The sequence below is a fragment of the Saimiri boliviensis genome, chromosome 17 (genome assembly GCF_048565385.1).
Source record: "Saimiri boliviensis isolate mSaiBol1 chromosome 17, mSaiBol1.pri, whole genome shotgun sequence".
NCBI classification, from domain to species: Eukaryota; Metazoa; Chordata; class Mammalia; order Primates; family Cebidae; genus Saimiri; species Saimiri boliviensis.
The window spans coordinates 26,933,552-26,949,089 of record NC_133465.1 but is presented as its reverse complement, the minus strand read 5'-3'; the positions used below and the strand labels follow the sequence as shown (position 1 = coordinate 26,949,089).

Here is a 15,538-nt window from a genome sequence, read left to right as displayed (position 1 = left end):
TTTCCTCAGAGGAAATCAAGCAGATCTCTAGATTAAAAGAATACTATAATTAAAAGAAAATTAAGCAATGTTGCTTCACATAAGAGCAATACATAAAAATTAATTGCATTTCTACATAGGAGCAGCCAAAGCTCCTTGCCATGTGGGCCACTCATAAGGCAGCTCACCACACAGCAGCTTGCTTCATGAGTGTGAGTGTGAACAAGACAGAAATCACAGAGTCACAGTTTTTTGTGGCTTAATCTCAAAAGTAATATCCTATCACTTTTGCCATATTCTACTTTGTCAGAAGCAAATCATTATGTCTAGTCTACATTCACAGGAAGGGGATTACACAGGGCATGGATACTAGGAGGCAGAGGGCATCTTAGAAGGCTGCCTGTCACAGAGCCTTTTCCACCATGCAAAGTTGTTTAATGTAGTCAAATTTAGCTTTTTTATTTTTTATTTTTTATATTGCATCTAAATTTTAAGTCATTGTATGAAAGGCTTTCACTTGGGTTATAGAGTAATGCACTTATGTTTTCTTCTAGTACTTGTACGTTTTCGTTTTTCACATTTAGATTTCTGATCATTTAGAGGGTTTTTTGGTATATGGTGTGAGGTATGGATCTAATTTTATCTCTTAACAAATGGCTGTCTAGCTGTTCCAACACTATTAAAAAGTCCATCCTTCCCCTCTGTGATTAACATGCTGCCTTTATCACATGTGTTTCAGCTTATTTCTGGACTTTCTGGTCTGTTTCATTGCTGTGTCTGTCCATCTGTGCATCACTATCACATGATTTTAATTATAGAGGATATAAGTATATTTAAATGTTTTTCCTAATTCTTTTATTTTTTAAAGGTCTTTCTAGTTATTCTGGCACATTTATTTTTCCATATGAACTTCAGAATCAAGTTTTATAGTTCCAGGCAAAAAACAAACAAACAGCAACAACAAAAACCCCACCAGAATCCAGTGAATAAACAATTTTTTTTTTTTTTTTTTTTTTGAGACGGAGTCTCAAACTGCTGCCCTGGCTGGATGGAGTGCAGTGGCACGATCTCGGCTCACTACAACCTCCACTTCCCGGGTTCAAGTGATTCTCCTGCATCAGCCTCCTGAGTAGCTGAAATTACAGGTGCCTGCCACCATGCGCAGCTAATTTTTTGTATTTTTAGTAGAGACAGGGTATTACCATGTTGGCCAGGCTGGTCTCAAACTCCTGACTTCGTGATTTGCCCACCTCAGCCTCCCAAAGTGCTGGGATTACAGGCATGAGCCACCACGCCTGGCCAAATAAACAATCTTTAAAGACCCAAAGCATCCTTGATAGTTTTATTGAGTTGAAACATTAAATACACCTTTATTATTATTATTTTGACGAAGAGTCTCTCTATGTCACCCAGGCTGAGTGCAGTGGTGCAATCTCGGCTCACTGTAACCTCTGCCTTCTGGTCCAAGCGATTCTCCTGCCTCAGCCTCCTGAGTAGCTAGGATTACAGGCACCCACCACATCTGGCTAATTTTTGTATTAAAAGTAGAGATGGGGTTTTACCATGTGGGCCAGGCTGGTCTTGAATTCCTGACCTCAAGTGATCTGCCCAATTTGGCCTCTCAAAGTGCTGGGATTACAGGCATGAGGCACTGCACCCAGCAAATCCATTAATTTTTATATGGTGTTCAGTTGTCCTATCCAAGAACAAGAGATGTTTTCCCACTTGATCTAGTCTTTTTTGTGCCTTCCATGTACCTTTAAAGTTTTCTCATAGGCTTTTATTGTTTTTTAAATAATTATTTTAGTTTTTTTTTTTTTTTTAAAGTTCTGAGGTACATGTGCAGATGTGCAGGTTGTTACCTAGGCAAACGTGTGCCATGGTTTGATGCACAGATCAGCCCAATACCTAGGTATTAAGCTCAGCATCCATTAGCTATTATTCCTGATGATCTTCATTCCCCCACCTCTTCCCCGACAGGCCCCAGTGGGTGTTATTCACCCCCAAATGTCCACGTGTTCTCATTGTTCAGCTCCCACTTAAAAGTAAGAACACGTGATGTTTAGTTTTCTGTCCCTGTGTTAGTTTGCTGCAGATGGTGGATTCCAACTCCATCCACGTCCCTGCAAAGGGCATTACCTCTTTCCTTTTTATGGCTGCATAGTATTCCATGTGTGTATGTGTCTATGTACCATATTTTCTTTATCTAGTCTATCATTGATAGGTATTTGGGTTGATTTCATGTCTTTGTTATTGTGAATAGTGCTGCAACGAACATACCTGTGAATGTATCTACAAAAAACAAGCAATGGGGAAAGGATTCCCTATTTAATAAATGATGCTGGGAGAACTGGCTGGCCACATGCAGAAAATTGAAACTGGATCCCTTCCTTACAGCTTATATGAAAACTAACTCAAGATGGATCAAAGACTTAAATGTAAAACCCAAAACTATAAAAACTCTAGAAAAAAATCTAGGCAATACCATTCAGGATACAGGCATGGACTTTTATGATGAAATCACCAAAAGCAATTGCAAAAAAAAAAAAAGCAAAAATGACAAATTAAAGAGCTTTTGCGCAGCAAATGAAATTATCCTCAGAGCAAGCAGACAACCTACAGAATGGGAGAAAATAATCTATCCATCTGACAAAGTACTAAAATCCAGAATCTACAAGGAACTTAGGCAAATGTGCAAGAAAAAAATCAAACAACCCCATTAAAAAGTGGGCAAAGTATATAAAGACACTTCTCAAAAAAAAAAAAAAAAAAAAAAGAAACACATGCGACAACAAACAGATGAAAAATAGCTCAACATCACTGATCATTAAAGAAATGCAAATCAAAACCACAATGAGACACCATCTCATGCCAGTTAGAATGGTGATTATTAAAAAGTCAAGAAACAACAAATGCTGGCATGGTAGTGAAGAAATAAGAACAGTTTTATATTATTGGGAATGTAAGTCAGTTCAATCATTGTGGAAGACCCAATTCCTCAAAGATTAGAACTGAAAACACTATTTGACCCAGCAATCCCATTACTGGGTATATACCCAAAGGAATACAAATCATTCATAGGCCTTTTCATATTTCTTGTTAAGACAGTAGATATGTAGGCAGCATCTGTTAATTACTCCCTAATTACAGTTAATTACTTCCTTCTTCCTGACATATCTCTTTTCTTAGATTTCATGACAGCATGCTCTCCTTCTGCCTCTCTGGATATTCATTGTCAATCTGATTTTCTGGCTACTCTGGCTACCACTATACCCCCAAATGTGGACATGTCCTAAGGCTCAGATCTGGACTTCCCCACATCACCTCATCTAGTCCCCTTACTTTTAATAAGACATTCCAAATATAAATACAAAAATATGTATATTTTTATAAGTATATAAAATATAAAAATATATTTTTCAATTCCTATATCTAGTCTGGCCCTCAGTTTTGAGCTTCATAGTTATATATCCAATGTCTACATAAGTCTTGAAGGCACCTTAATTACTCTTTCAGTCTTTCCTACCTCAATCCACCCAGTTCCTAAAGCCAGGATCCTGAGAATATTTTTATTCTTTCCCTTCTCTATCATTACTTCTAATACATCATCAAGTTCCATTGACTCTACCTCCAAAATATATTTAAAATCTAACAACTCTCATCTTTACTGCTTCAATTTGAATGCAAGCCACCTTCTAGTTTACAACAGACTCCTAAATTGTTTTCCATTTCCTTTCCAATCCATTCTGCATACATCAATCAAAGTAGTCTTCTAAAAAGCTTGAAACAATTTTTGTCTTTGGCTGCTCTCCTTCCTTGCTATCCTTCAATCATATTGGCTTCTTTGGGGTTCTGTAATGCAGTTGCCTCCTTCCTGCTTCAGAGTCTTCACACATGCTGTTCCCACTGCCTGGAATGCATTTTATCTAGTCCTGGAAAGGCCGGCTCCTTCTCATTCTTTAGTCTTTTTTTGATCTTTGTATATCAACAAACCCCCTACCCCCAATATTCTCTCTAAGGCAACTAGTTTTATTTATTCTTTTCTCACATCATTTATCACAACTTCCAAACATACTGATTTGCAGGTTTATTTGCTTAATGTCAGTCTCCCTCCCTAGTCTGTGGCTACTAAGAAGGCAGGGACTTTGTTTTGTCCCCTACTATATATCATGTGCCTATCATGTTGCCTGCCATACTATGAGGCAATAGATATTTGCAGAATGAATGAAAGGAAATCATTTAAAGCCTACTCACTAGCTAGATGGGGATAGAAACCAAAGCCAAATGAAAGTTTTAATATAAAGACGGAGATAATACCAAACAATGTCACATCAAAAAAAGCAAAATCAGAAACGTCTCAAAATTGTTACCAAACTATAGTAGGGGTCATCATCTGGGTCATTATATGGGTAGTGCTGATGTGTTTGTTTTAGGCACGCTGCAGAAGCTGGATTGCTATCCTGCAGCCCCACTCCTCAGCTCCCATGGCAGGGAGAGGCACTCAGCCTTCCTTCCTGCGGGCAAAATGCATGACCCTGGTTCTCTAGCAAACCAGCAATCTGAACTTGCTAATTAAAAAGTTGAACTCATCTGCTTTCTGACAATGAGTTTTACCTCCCTAACAGACTTCAGTGGCTTTTAAGGTTATCAGCATGTTTTAAACCCTTTTCTCAGTAAAATAAATGAAAATGAAAAAAACTGACAAGCAACAATTCAGGTTCAAACCTGAACTACTTGCAAAAAATCTGCAGAATCTAAAAGCAAAAATCCACTGTAGAAAATATTACCCTTTCTCCCACTGTCACTGGATGATCCACATAAAATGGGGATAACATATACTCCTCACGGGGTTGACTTACTATATGTAAAATGTTTAAAACAGTATCTAGTAGATCCAGTAAACATTTCAAAATATTCACAACTATTATTATAACTCACTTGAAAATTTCAGCACAAATTTTTTTCCTGTTTAATCAAGATCTATATCCTTTCCATAAACAGGACAAAATCTTTAATTACTTCTACTTCTCACACCCATTTTAATTTTAGTTTCAGATTATTACTAAAGACTTCTTCCCCAGCCTTACAATCAGCACTTGTTTAGATTTAACAGAAGTTTTACAGATTTCTTTGCTCAGTGTTGCTTTTTTGCATAAATCCCGCCACATGTTTCCTTTCTGTATTCATTCTTCTTTTTGCTGAGTTACATTGTCTAGAAGATTTTTCAGAGGGTCTATGAATAATAAACTTTCTCAAACTAGCTATGTCAGAAAATGCTGTTTATTTTACTCACACTCTTGAATGGTATTTTGACCCAGAATACAATTCTAGGCATGAAGGCCCTTTCCCTGCACTGTGAAGGCATTTTGCTCCCTCACCTACTTGATCAAATCTTGTTCACGAGGAGCCAGATGTCAATGTGATTCTCTCTCCCCATAGGCAGTCTGTCTTTTTTTCTTGGGAGCTACAAGTATTTTTCTTTAACATTCTAAAAGTGAACAAATGTATTTTTAAGTTTTTAAAAAATTCTTACACTTGACAATCAGTATATCCTTTTAATCTGAAGATTCATCTTTTTTCACTTCAGGCAAATTTCTGGCCGCTGTTTGAATGGTGCCTCTCCCCTATTCTCGCTGTTCTTTCCTCTAGTGCTTCTGTTACATGGATTTTGCTGCTCCTGGATCAACCTTACATGTGGCTAGACCTTTCTTTAATACTTCCCATCTTTTTTTCTTTGTGATGAGATCTGGAAGAAGACTTCAGCTTGATCCCCTGGCCCACTAATTCACTTTTTTAAAAAAGATTAGTTTTAAAAAAATTTTTTTAAAGTTGTGATCAAATATACATGTATTAAAATACACACACTGAAGTATGTAATTCAGTAAGTTTTGATGAATATGTATACTCATGAAACTGACACCCCAATCAAGATACATCACCTCAGAGAGTTCCCCCATTCTGCTTTCCCATCTGCAAATAGAAGTTATACAGACACAGAGCTAATCACTATTCTGATTTCTGTCACCATAAGTTAGTTTTGCTTGCTCTTGAACTTCATATAAAGAGCAGAATGAAGCTGCTACACTTTTCTTCTTAAAATGCCATCTTCTGGCCGAGCATGGTGGCTCATGCCTGTAATCCCAGCACTTTGGGAGGCTAAGGCGGGTGGATCACCTGAGGTCAGGAGTTTGAGACCAGCCCGACCAACATGGTGAAACTCTGTCTCTAATAAAAATGCAAAAAAATTAGTTGGGTGTGATAGCATGCCCCTGTAATCTCAGCTATTTGGGAGGTTGAGGTGGAAGAACTGCTTGAACTCAGGAGATGGAGCTACAGTGAGCTGAGATCATGCCACAGCACTCCAGCCTGGGTGACAGAGCAAGATCCTGCCTCAAAAAAAAAAAAAAAAAAACGGCCATCTTATCTTGGCTACTGTGACATAATCCTCATCTGATTTTTCTTCTATCTCATTGGTTGCTGCTTCTCTTCTTTGCTGGTTCTTTCATGCCAGACCACAAATCTAAATATTATCATGGACCTCCTCCTCTTCTCTATCCAGTCCAAAGACTTTCTGTGTAATCTATGTTACCAGAGTGACTCTGAAATCTCTAAAATCTGCAGCCTAAAAACTTATTTCCAGAACTCCAGGTATGAAAGTCTAATGGCTTACTTAATATTTCTGCCTAGATATTTAGTAGGCATTTCAAAGTTAACAGAGATGTTTCAAAATTAATATAGTCAAGAAAATAATCTTGATTCCATCTTTGCTCCTGTTCCATGTCCTCTTCCTCAAAATTATTTTACTAATTTTATCTCAGCAAATGGTACTGTGCTTACCTAGATGCTCAAGCCAAAATCTAATTTTCATCCTTCATTTCTCTTTATCCTGTTTCATCATATCCAATTCATGAAGGAGTCTTGTCAACTTTATCCCTCAAACATATTCCAAATCTGTCAACTGATCTTAGAACTACAGCAGTCTCTTACTGAAGGCACCATCATCAAGCCCTCTTTCCTGGACTCCTGCAATAGCATCCGTAAACATTTCCTCTCCTACTCACACAGCAGCCACAGTGATTCCTTTAAGACATCCATAAGGTTGTGCAACTCCATGCTTAAAATCCACCAATGGTTTTGTTTCTTTGTGTTTTAAATCATGCCTAGCAAAAATCTAAATGATTTAGTCTGATTACAAAGTTCCACATGATCTGGCCTTTGTCCATCTCTCTGATCTCATCTCACTCCACTGCCCTGTCAGTGTCCTCCAACCACACTGGACGATATTTGGCATCTAGAATGCCTTGCTTATTACCGCAATAGAGCCTTTTCCCAGGTTGTTCCCTCTGCTCCACCTTCTCTTTGCTCTGATCTTTGTATGGCTGGCTGCTTCCTGTCATTGTTAGCTCCTTAGAGACTCTTTTTTGACCAACTAATCTAAAGCATTTAAATTTCCTGCATTTTTCTGGTTTATATTTTATGTATGTATTTATTCATTTTTTGGGAGGGCAATCTATAGTTGGGAATATAGAAAATGTTCAATAAATGTTTTAAAACAAATAGATGGAATTTAAAGCATTTTCTGATTCTGAGTTGTCAATTATCATTATTATTATTTTATATGACAGAATATCATTAAAGCAACATCAACAACAATAAATTAACAATGGCAATAGTATATTACATTTATTGAGTGATTACTACATGCAGGTAGTACTCCAAGTGCTTTGTATATATTATCTCATTTAACCCTCTAGCAATGCTTCAAGGTAGTTATCATTATTATCCCCATTTTACACATGAGGAAACAGGCATGAAAAGGTTATGTGATTTGTCCAAGGTCACACAACTGAACGTTGTCACCCAACTGAACGACAGAGCCAGGAATCAAACCAGGCAGACTGATTTCAGGTCCTCCATGCTTAACTCCTTAACATTTGATTCTTGTAATTACCAATACCAGTAATGACAGGCAGCATTGATTGAATAGCTATGATGTACCAGGAAGCTAGGCCTTTTACTTAGGTTAATTTCTCACAAAAGTCCTATAAAGTGTTATTATACTTATTTTACAGATGCAAAAACAGGGTCAAAGAAGTTAAATTTCTGGCCCATGATCAAGTAGCAAGTAAGCGGCATAGTCAGAATTCCACCCCAACGTGACTTCAGATCAGTGCTCTTTCTACTCTGCTATGATGCCCACGTCTCCTCCCAAAAGGCTGAAACTTTCACAGTCCATAAACCATGAACTCAGGGACTTGTGTTGAATCTGGAAAAATCTGCCATATTTGTAATTTCCTCAATTGTTTTGCTCACCCAACAAATATTTATAGATTGCCTAATATGTGCTGATGCATTGTCGTATGGGGAGGACTCTGTCATTTCCATTGTACTATTAGGTCTCTCTGCTGAGTCTATTCTCACCTGTGAAGAAACTTCTCGTAGGTCTGGCGGAAGGCAAATCCTGCCCGACGCACTCTCACATTTTCTAGTAGTCCAAGATATTCTACTTGGTGCCGGCAGCGTTCATCATCAAATATCTGTGGAGATTTCTTGTCATTGGGTTTGATACAACGAACGTAATATGGTTCCTAAAGAAACAAATCAGCAAATGATAAGTTCACTGGAGAAAATTCCCTGACTAGGGACACTAACGTGTAATTAGTGTTAATTGTGTCAAGTAAGCTCAGTGCTTCTAATTTCTCAGGCATACACGCTTGTGTATAAAGTATTCTTCCCTTCTCCTTCAATTCAAAGGTTAGATGTTCCCGTGCATTCAGCTAAATTTTTATTTAATTATGTTTCAGGCTTTATTAGAAATAGTAGAAAAGGAATAAAACTAGGAAGTAAGTAACAGAGATGTAAGTATCGTGTTTCTGTGTATTTACGAGAACAAGGTTAAAGCAACTAAAGGAGTAATTCAATAGAAAAAGGCAGCAGCTAACAATGAAAATGGATGGAGAAGGTAAAAGGACATTCTTTATCAATGTTAATATTATGTTAAGGAATGACAGGGATAGCTCTGGTATATAGTAAGTGCTCCTTAAGAGTCAGCCATCATTATTAATATTATTGAATTAGTCGGTGCTTTTGGAAAAGAGATTAAACTTCATGGGTAGGTAGAGAAGTTCCAAAACCACCTATAGGCATCAGTGATTCTATAAAGGAGCTCAGCTAGCAATCCTTCCCTTTGTGCCAATTAAGTTTTATACCACATATTAGATCATAACCCCTTTTAAATATCAAATTATGCTTGGCATAGATCCTGGAACACTGAAGATAATGAATAAATTATCACTGGATGAATCAATGAGGTCAAATGTATCCTATAAGTGTAAAGAGTTTCTTTTTCTTCTCTGAATCTGTTATCTATCAGACACACAGATGCACTTTGATTAAGATACAGAATCCTCTGTAGTTAAATTAGGCAGTTTTGAGCTCTGCTGAGGGCTAGAAGTAGAAATAGGTAGTAAATAATTTAAGAAGTAGGAGAGATTTGAAGGATGTAAATTTACTTGCATTTTGAACAGAATAACAATTTCCAACACCTAAAAAAGTAACTCTGATAGTACATTTATCATGCTGTCCTACATGGTGAAATGTAACATCATTTTTTGCTTTTTTCTAGGCCCTGCTGCATTAGTTTCCTATTGCTGCTGTAGCAGATTATCATAAATCTAGTGGCTTAAAACAACACAGTTTTATTGTCTCACATTTTGGAGGTCAGAAGTCTGAAATAGGTTTCACTGAGCCAAAAATCAATGTGTCATCAAGGCTGGTGTTTTGGATGATCCAGAAGAAAACTCATTTTCTTATATTTTCCAGCTTTTGGAGGCTGCCCACATTCTTTGGCTGGTGGCCCCCTTCCATCTTCAAAGCCAGCAATGGCCAGTTGAGTCTTTTATGATGTCACCTCTTTCATTCTGACTTTTCTGCTTTGCTCCTTCCCACTGAAGCACTCATGATAGCACTGGGCCCACTTGGGTAATGGAGGATAAGCCCTTATTTTAAGGCCCACTCAATTAGCAGCCTTATCTCTATCTGCAATCTTAATTCCACCTTGCCAGGGCACACACACATCATGTTCATAGGTTCTGGGGATTAGGATGTGAACATCTGGGGTGACTATGGTACAATAAAAAATATTATCTATCTGGCCTTCGTTCCTGGTTTCTGGTATAGAGCTTCAAAAACCTTTGAAATTTCTTCAATGATAGGAGTATCTTAGTTACGCTAATGACATGACTCATAGCTGGGCCTCCAGATAGCTTCAGGATGGGAGCTGGTCACCAGAAAACTCCTTCATGTTCTGGAACTTATAGCTTCCTGACCTCTGAGCAGGTTAAGGGGACTAAAGATTACGCTTAATCATGTGGCCAAAGATTTAGCCAATCATGTCTTTGTGATGAAACGCTGACAAAACAAAAAAACAAAACCTCAGAATCCTGAGCCTCAGAAGAGCTTCTTGGTTGGTGAATACATGGATGTACTCAGAGAGTGATGCACCCTGATTCCAGGGACCAAGCACAGGGGGACAGAAGCTCTTGTGCTTGGTCCCGAGTTCTTGAATCACTCTAGTGAATTACCAAACCTGAAGCAGGGTCATGAGAATCCTCAAATTTGTACCCAAGTTGTATACAAGGGCAGGTGTTCTGTGGACCTCATTTGCAGCTGGCGTCTGAAGTAGAGGAGAGTCTTGTTGGGGACCCTGTCCTTTAATTTTTCAGATTTGATGCTAACTCTGGATAGTTAGTGTCAGAACTGAATTGAATTATAGGACACTTAGCTGATGTCAGAGAGTTGGTGTTACAATGCAAAGACCATTATTCTGCCCAGCATATCTGTCTTTTTTCATCTTGTCATCTGCAGCAGAATGAAAAACCACCTCAATATCTTGCAACACCTCCCAGTAAGAGGTGGAGTCTCTTACTGGAAGACTTCTCAAATCTGACTTGGCCTGTGACATGGCCAGTAGAATGCAGCAGAAGTGACACTGGTTTACTTCTAGAAACCCATCCTCGAGAGGTTCTGACCTCTTGGACTGCTTCAACCATGTGAAGAAGCCCCGGGCTAAAGACTACATGAAAAAAGGTGCTCAGTCATCCAGGCACTCAATCTGAGTGAGCTCATCTTAGCCTGTCTAGCCCCAGCTGACTGCAACTGCTTGGTGAGCCCAGCAGAACTGCCCAGTCAACCGTTGAATAATGACAAAGAACCATTACTTTAAGCACTATATTTTAGAGTGATTTGTTATAGATTGATAGGTAACTTATACTTCTTCCCTACTCTGGAATACCAACTCTTTGATTAGATATTAAATTTTGGCACATTTAAGCAGAGGATCAATATTTTATTATAAAGCACAAGCAGAATCTTACTTTAAAAAATAGTGAAGGGTGATCAAATGTAAACTAAATCTGTAATGATTTTCAAATCGAGCATCTATATTGGGGAAACAATTGTAGCTCACTTTAAAAAATGGCTTTAATATTTTTTTTAAAAAAACTGAATAGGATTTGGAAGTTGGGGAGGAGGCACTGTTTACTTGACGGTTTTCTACTAGTTTGCTGGAATAGAATGTCTTTCTTGGTGAATAAACTAAGAAAAGTGGCACTGAGCACAGTAAATGCCAAAATGCTAGATTTACCTGCATATTTGGTACCAGTGTAACGAAATAAGCATTGCACAAAATCAGAACACTTGGGTCTTGCCTGTAAATTCTCTCTGGAACTAATTAGCTAATTTATGGAATGAAGATATTAGGTCTTTGAGTAACGACAGACTAGGTAATTTAAACTGACACCCATGCTGAGGATTAACGAGAATAGGTAAATGAAATAAAATATTTGCCTGAAGACATTGGAGATCTAACAAGACAGTGGAGAATTACTGGGTCAGAATATAGGAGAGGAAGGAAGCTGTGGAAGAGAACCCAGGTTTGAGACTGCCTTTTTTTCCTGTGGCAATTTGCCAACTCCAGAGAAGGTAGATGGGAACTGAGTAGTAATTCCGGCAGCTTCATGGGCCTAGTGGGACAAAGATTAGAAAATAAGGCCTGAAAAGGAGGAAACATAGGTAAACCCCCCTCACTTTGGGTTAGGATCCTGTCACCAGGAATAAGGATGAATTAGAAGTAGGCAGTCTGTTACAGGGACCATAATTCAGCTTTTAATCACGTAAGTCCTTGAAATTGGAATGGCTGATTTAGAATACTGTTGTTCTTAGGTAACTAAAAGAAGAAAATTAACTGTTCCCTGGAAAAAAATAACACAAACTTGGGCCTCCAATTATTTCTATTGATGATTTTGCAAATATAATATTTGGAACAAAATAAAAAACAGACATATAAGAAGCCAAGGAAACTGGATTAGAAACAGCAAAACAAAATAAAAAATAAACAGATTGCAGGTGTCCAGACACTGGAGTTATCAGACAGAGATATTAAAATAACTATGCTTACCACGTTCAAGGTGACAAAAGACAACATGAGAATTTTGTATAGAACAAGAAACTATGAAAAAAACAAACAAAACAAACAAACCAAATGGAAACCAAGTACTGGAAAATATAATTAAAAAAATTAAGAACTCAGTGGATCAGTAGAAGAGTAGATTAGAAATAGATGAAGAAGGCCAGATGCAATGGCTCACGCCTGTAATCTCAGCCCTTTGGGAGGCTGAGGTAGGTGGATCAATTGAGGTCAGGAGTTTGAGACCACCCAGGTCAACATGGTGAAATCCCATCTCTACTAAAAATACAAAAATATTAGCTGGGCATGGTGGTGTGCTCCTGTAATCCCAGTTTACTCAGGATATTGAGGCAGAAGAATGGCTTGAATCTGGGAGATGGAGGTTGCAGTGAGCTAAGATCATGCCACTGCACTCCAGTTTGGGCAACAGAGCGAGATTCCATCTCAGAAAAAAAAAGAAAAAAGAAAAAAAGAAAGAAATAAGAACCAAAAAGCATGTATGAGAAGTTGGGTGAAAAGAAATTTTCTGGAATAAACCATGAAGAGACAAAAAGATGGAAAACAAGGGAGGCTAAAAGGTATAGAAGATACAGTGAGATGGAATTCTAAAGGAGAGGAGACAGAAGGGACAGAAGAAATATTTGAAAAAAAACTTGCTAAAACTGATTTTAAAAAGTTGAGCTAAAAATTGAAGCAATTCTATAAACTATAAGCATATTTTTTTAAAAAATTTACACCTAAGCACATCACAGTGAAACTTCTGAAAATCAAAATAGCCAGAGGGGGGAAAAAGATTAACGTAAGGAGCAACAAAGAGACTGACAGCTGACTTCCCAAAAGAAACTATGAAATCTAGAAGACAAAGGAACATTTATCTTTGAAGTGCCAAAAGACATTGCCAACATAGAATTTTACACCGAGCAAAAATATTCTTCAAGAATGAAAACTGTATAGAAATAATTTTTGGTAAACAAAAACTATATTTGTCACCCACCAGATTTCAAATATAATAGAGTGAGGTTAAGGCAGAAGAAAATGATCCCAGATGGAAGTTCAATAATAAAGGCACTGGGTTCAGTGGCTCATGCCTATAATCCTAGCACTTTGGGAGGCCAAGGTGGGCAAATAAGTTGAGGTCAGGAGTTTGGAACCAGACTGGCCAATATGGTGAAACACTAACTCTACCAAAAATACAAAAATTAGCTGGGTGCAGTGGTGTGTGCCTGTAGTCCCAGCAACTTGGGAGGCTAAGGCACAAGAATCACTTGAACCCAGGAAGTGGAGGTTGCAGTGAGCTGAGATCATGCCACTGCATTCTAGTCTGGACAACAGAGTGAGACCCTGCCTTGGGAAAAAAAAAAAAGTCATCCTTTTTATGAGTAAGTTGGCAAAATAAAAACAAAATATATTTTAAAAATTGGAAGAGAGAAAAGATAAATGAGTGAATAAATCTAAATAGAAATACACTTTTAAAGCCAGTAAGACATTATTATATGTATGTTATTTTGGTATATAATTAAAATACATGACCAAAATAGTATATAAGTTAGGAGGAAGGTAAACAGAATTAAAATGTTTTATTGGCCTTGCATTTTTTAGGAAGAAGATAAAAGTACCAAATAATATTAGAGTTTTGTATTCAAGAATGATATTGCAATAAGTCAAGTAACCACTATAACAGTATTTAAGATGTAAACTTCCAAAATAATAAAGAGAATAAATGGAATGATAAAAAATAACGGTAACACCAGAGGAGGGGAAAGAGTATGTTCTTAGGTCTAGCTAAACATTCTGATTCAAAACACTCATAGGCCACATTTGGCACCAATCTCTTCAAGAGGACGAGAACACAGCTTGCTAGCAGGTAGTGTCAGCGTCCTTGGAGAAGTCCACACAGCAGTCAAGTGACAGCTTAGGTGTAAGGAGATGAGATGCACATTGGGCAGGTGTGGGAGGTGACCTTGGCTTAAAAGCCTCATGTCCCACAGGACCAAGTATCTCTTAGAACAGCTCAGAAGACACAGCTTCCAGCGTCCTGCAAAGGACAGATCTAATACAAGAGTCACTGAGCTCAGGCAAACCCAAAGTATGTCATCTGCACTAGACATCATTCTCCCAAGATAGTCTGACAGGGATAACTTTCACCATAAGTAATGCTGTTAAGTGATATATGCTTTATGAAGTTGCCAGAGGAACAGAGCTAGAAATTTAACTGAGGTTAAGCTGTCAAGAAGAAGGAAAAAAAGTTGTCTACCTTTTTCCCACAATAATCAATCTAAAAGAAATACAGAAAAAAAGAAAATAAATACATGAGTCAAACAGAAGCATTAACAAGGTGGCTGATTTAAATGCAACACACACTATATTAAAAGTAAATGAACTAAATGATTTATTCAAAAGACAAAAATTTTCAGGCTGGATTAAAGAAATCAAAGCCATATATGCTACTTATGAGAGACATACTTGAAACATAAGGATATAAAAGATTGAAAGTAAAAGGATGAAAAAGATATACCACGCAAACTCTAGCCAAAAGAAAAGCTGGCATAGCTATATTATTCATGCAAAGCAGATTTCAAGGCAAAAAGCAATATGGAAATAAAGAGAGATGTTTCATAACGATAAATGACTCAAACACTAGGAAGATAGAACATTTCTAACTTGAATGAGCCTAACAAGTTCTCTAAATATTTAAATAAAAAATCAAAGGTACCATGAGGACAAGTAAATTCAAATCAAAGTAGAATTTAAAACACCTTTCAATGTTGACAAAACAAAGAAGTCAGAAAGAAAATAGAAAAGTTGAACAATATGATCAGCAAACTTGAAATGGACTTGTATAGAATACTGAATGCATTTTTTTTTTTTTTTTTTTTTTTTTAGACGGAGTCTTGCACTGTTGCCCAGGCTGGAGTGCAACAGCACGATATTGGCTCACTGCAACCTCTGCCTCCTGGGTTCATGCAATTTTCCTGCCTAAGCCTCCCAAATAGCTGGGTTACAGGTGCACATCCCTATGCCTGGATAATTTTTTGTGTTTTTAGTAGAGACAGGGTTTCACCATGTTGGCCAAGCTGGTCTCAACCTCCTGAC

The 15,538-nt window shown here is 37.6% G+C and overlaps 1 protein-coding gene across 1 annotated transcript in view; it reads right to left on the bottom strand.

The window, feature by feature from the left end:
* MYO1D (myosin ID) overlaps nt 1-15,538 on the bottom strand; it is a 363,423-nt gene that overhangs the window by 206,555 nt on the left and 141,330 nt on the right. Inside the window, exon 15 of the mRNA XM_003933128.4 lies at nt 8,401-8,567. Within this exon, the coding sequence (XP_003933177.2) occupies nt 8,401-8,567 (167 nt within the window). The remainder of the gene's footprint in view (nt 1-8,400; nt 8,568-15,538) is intronic.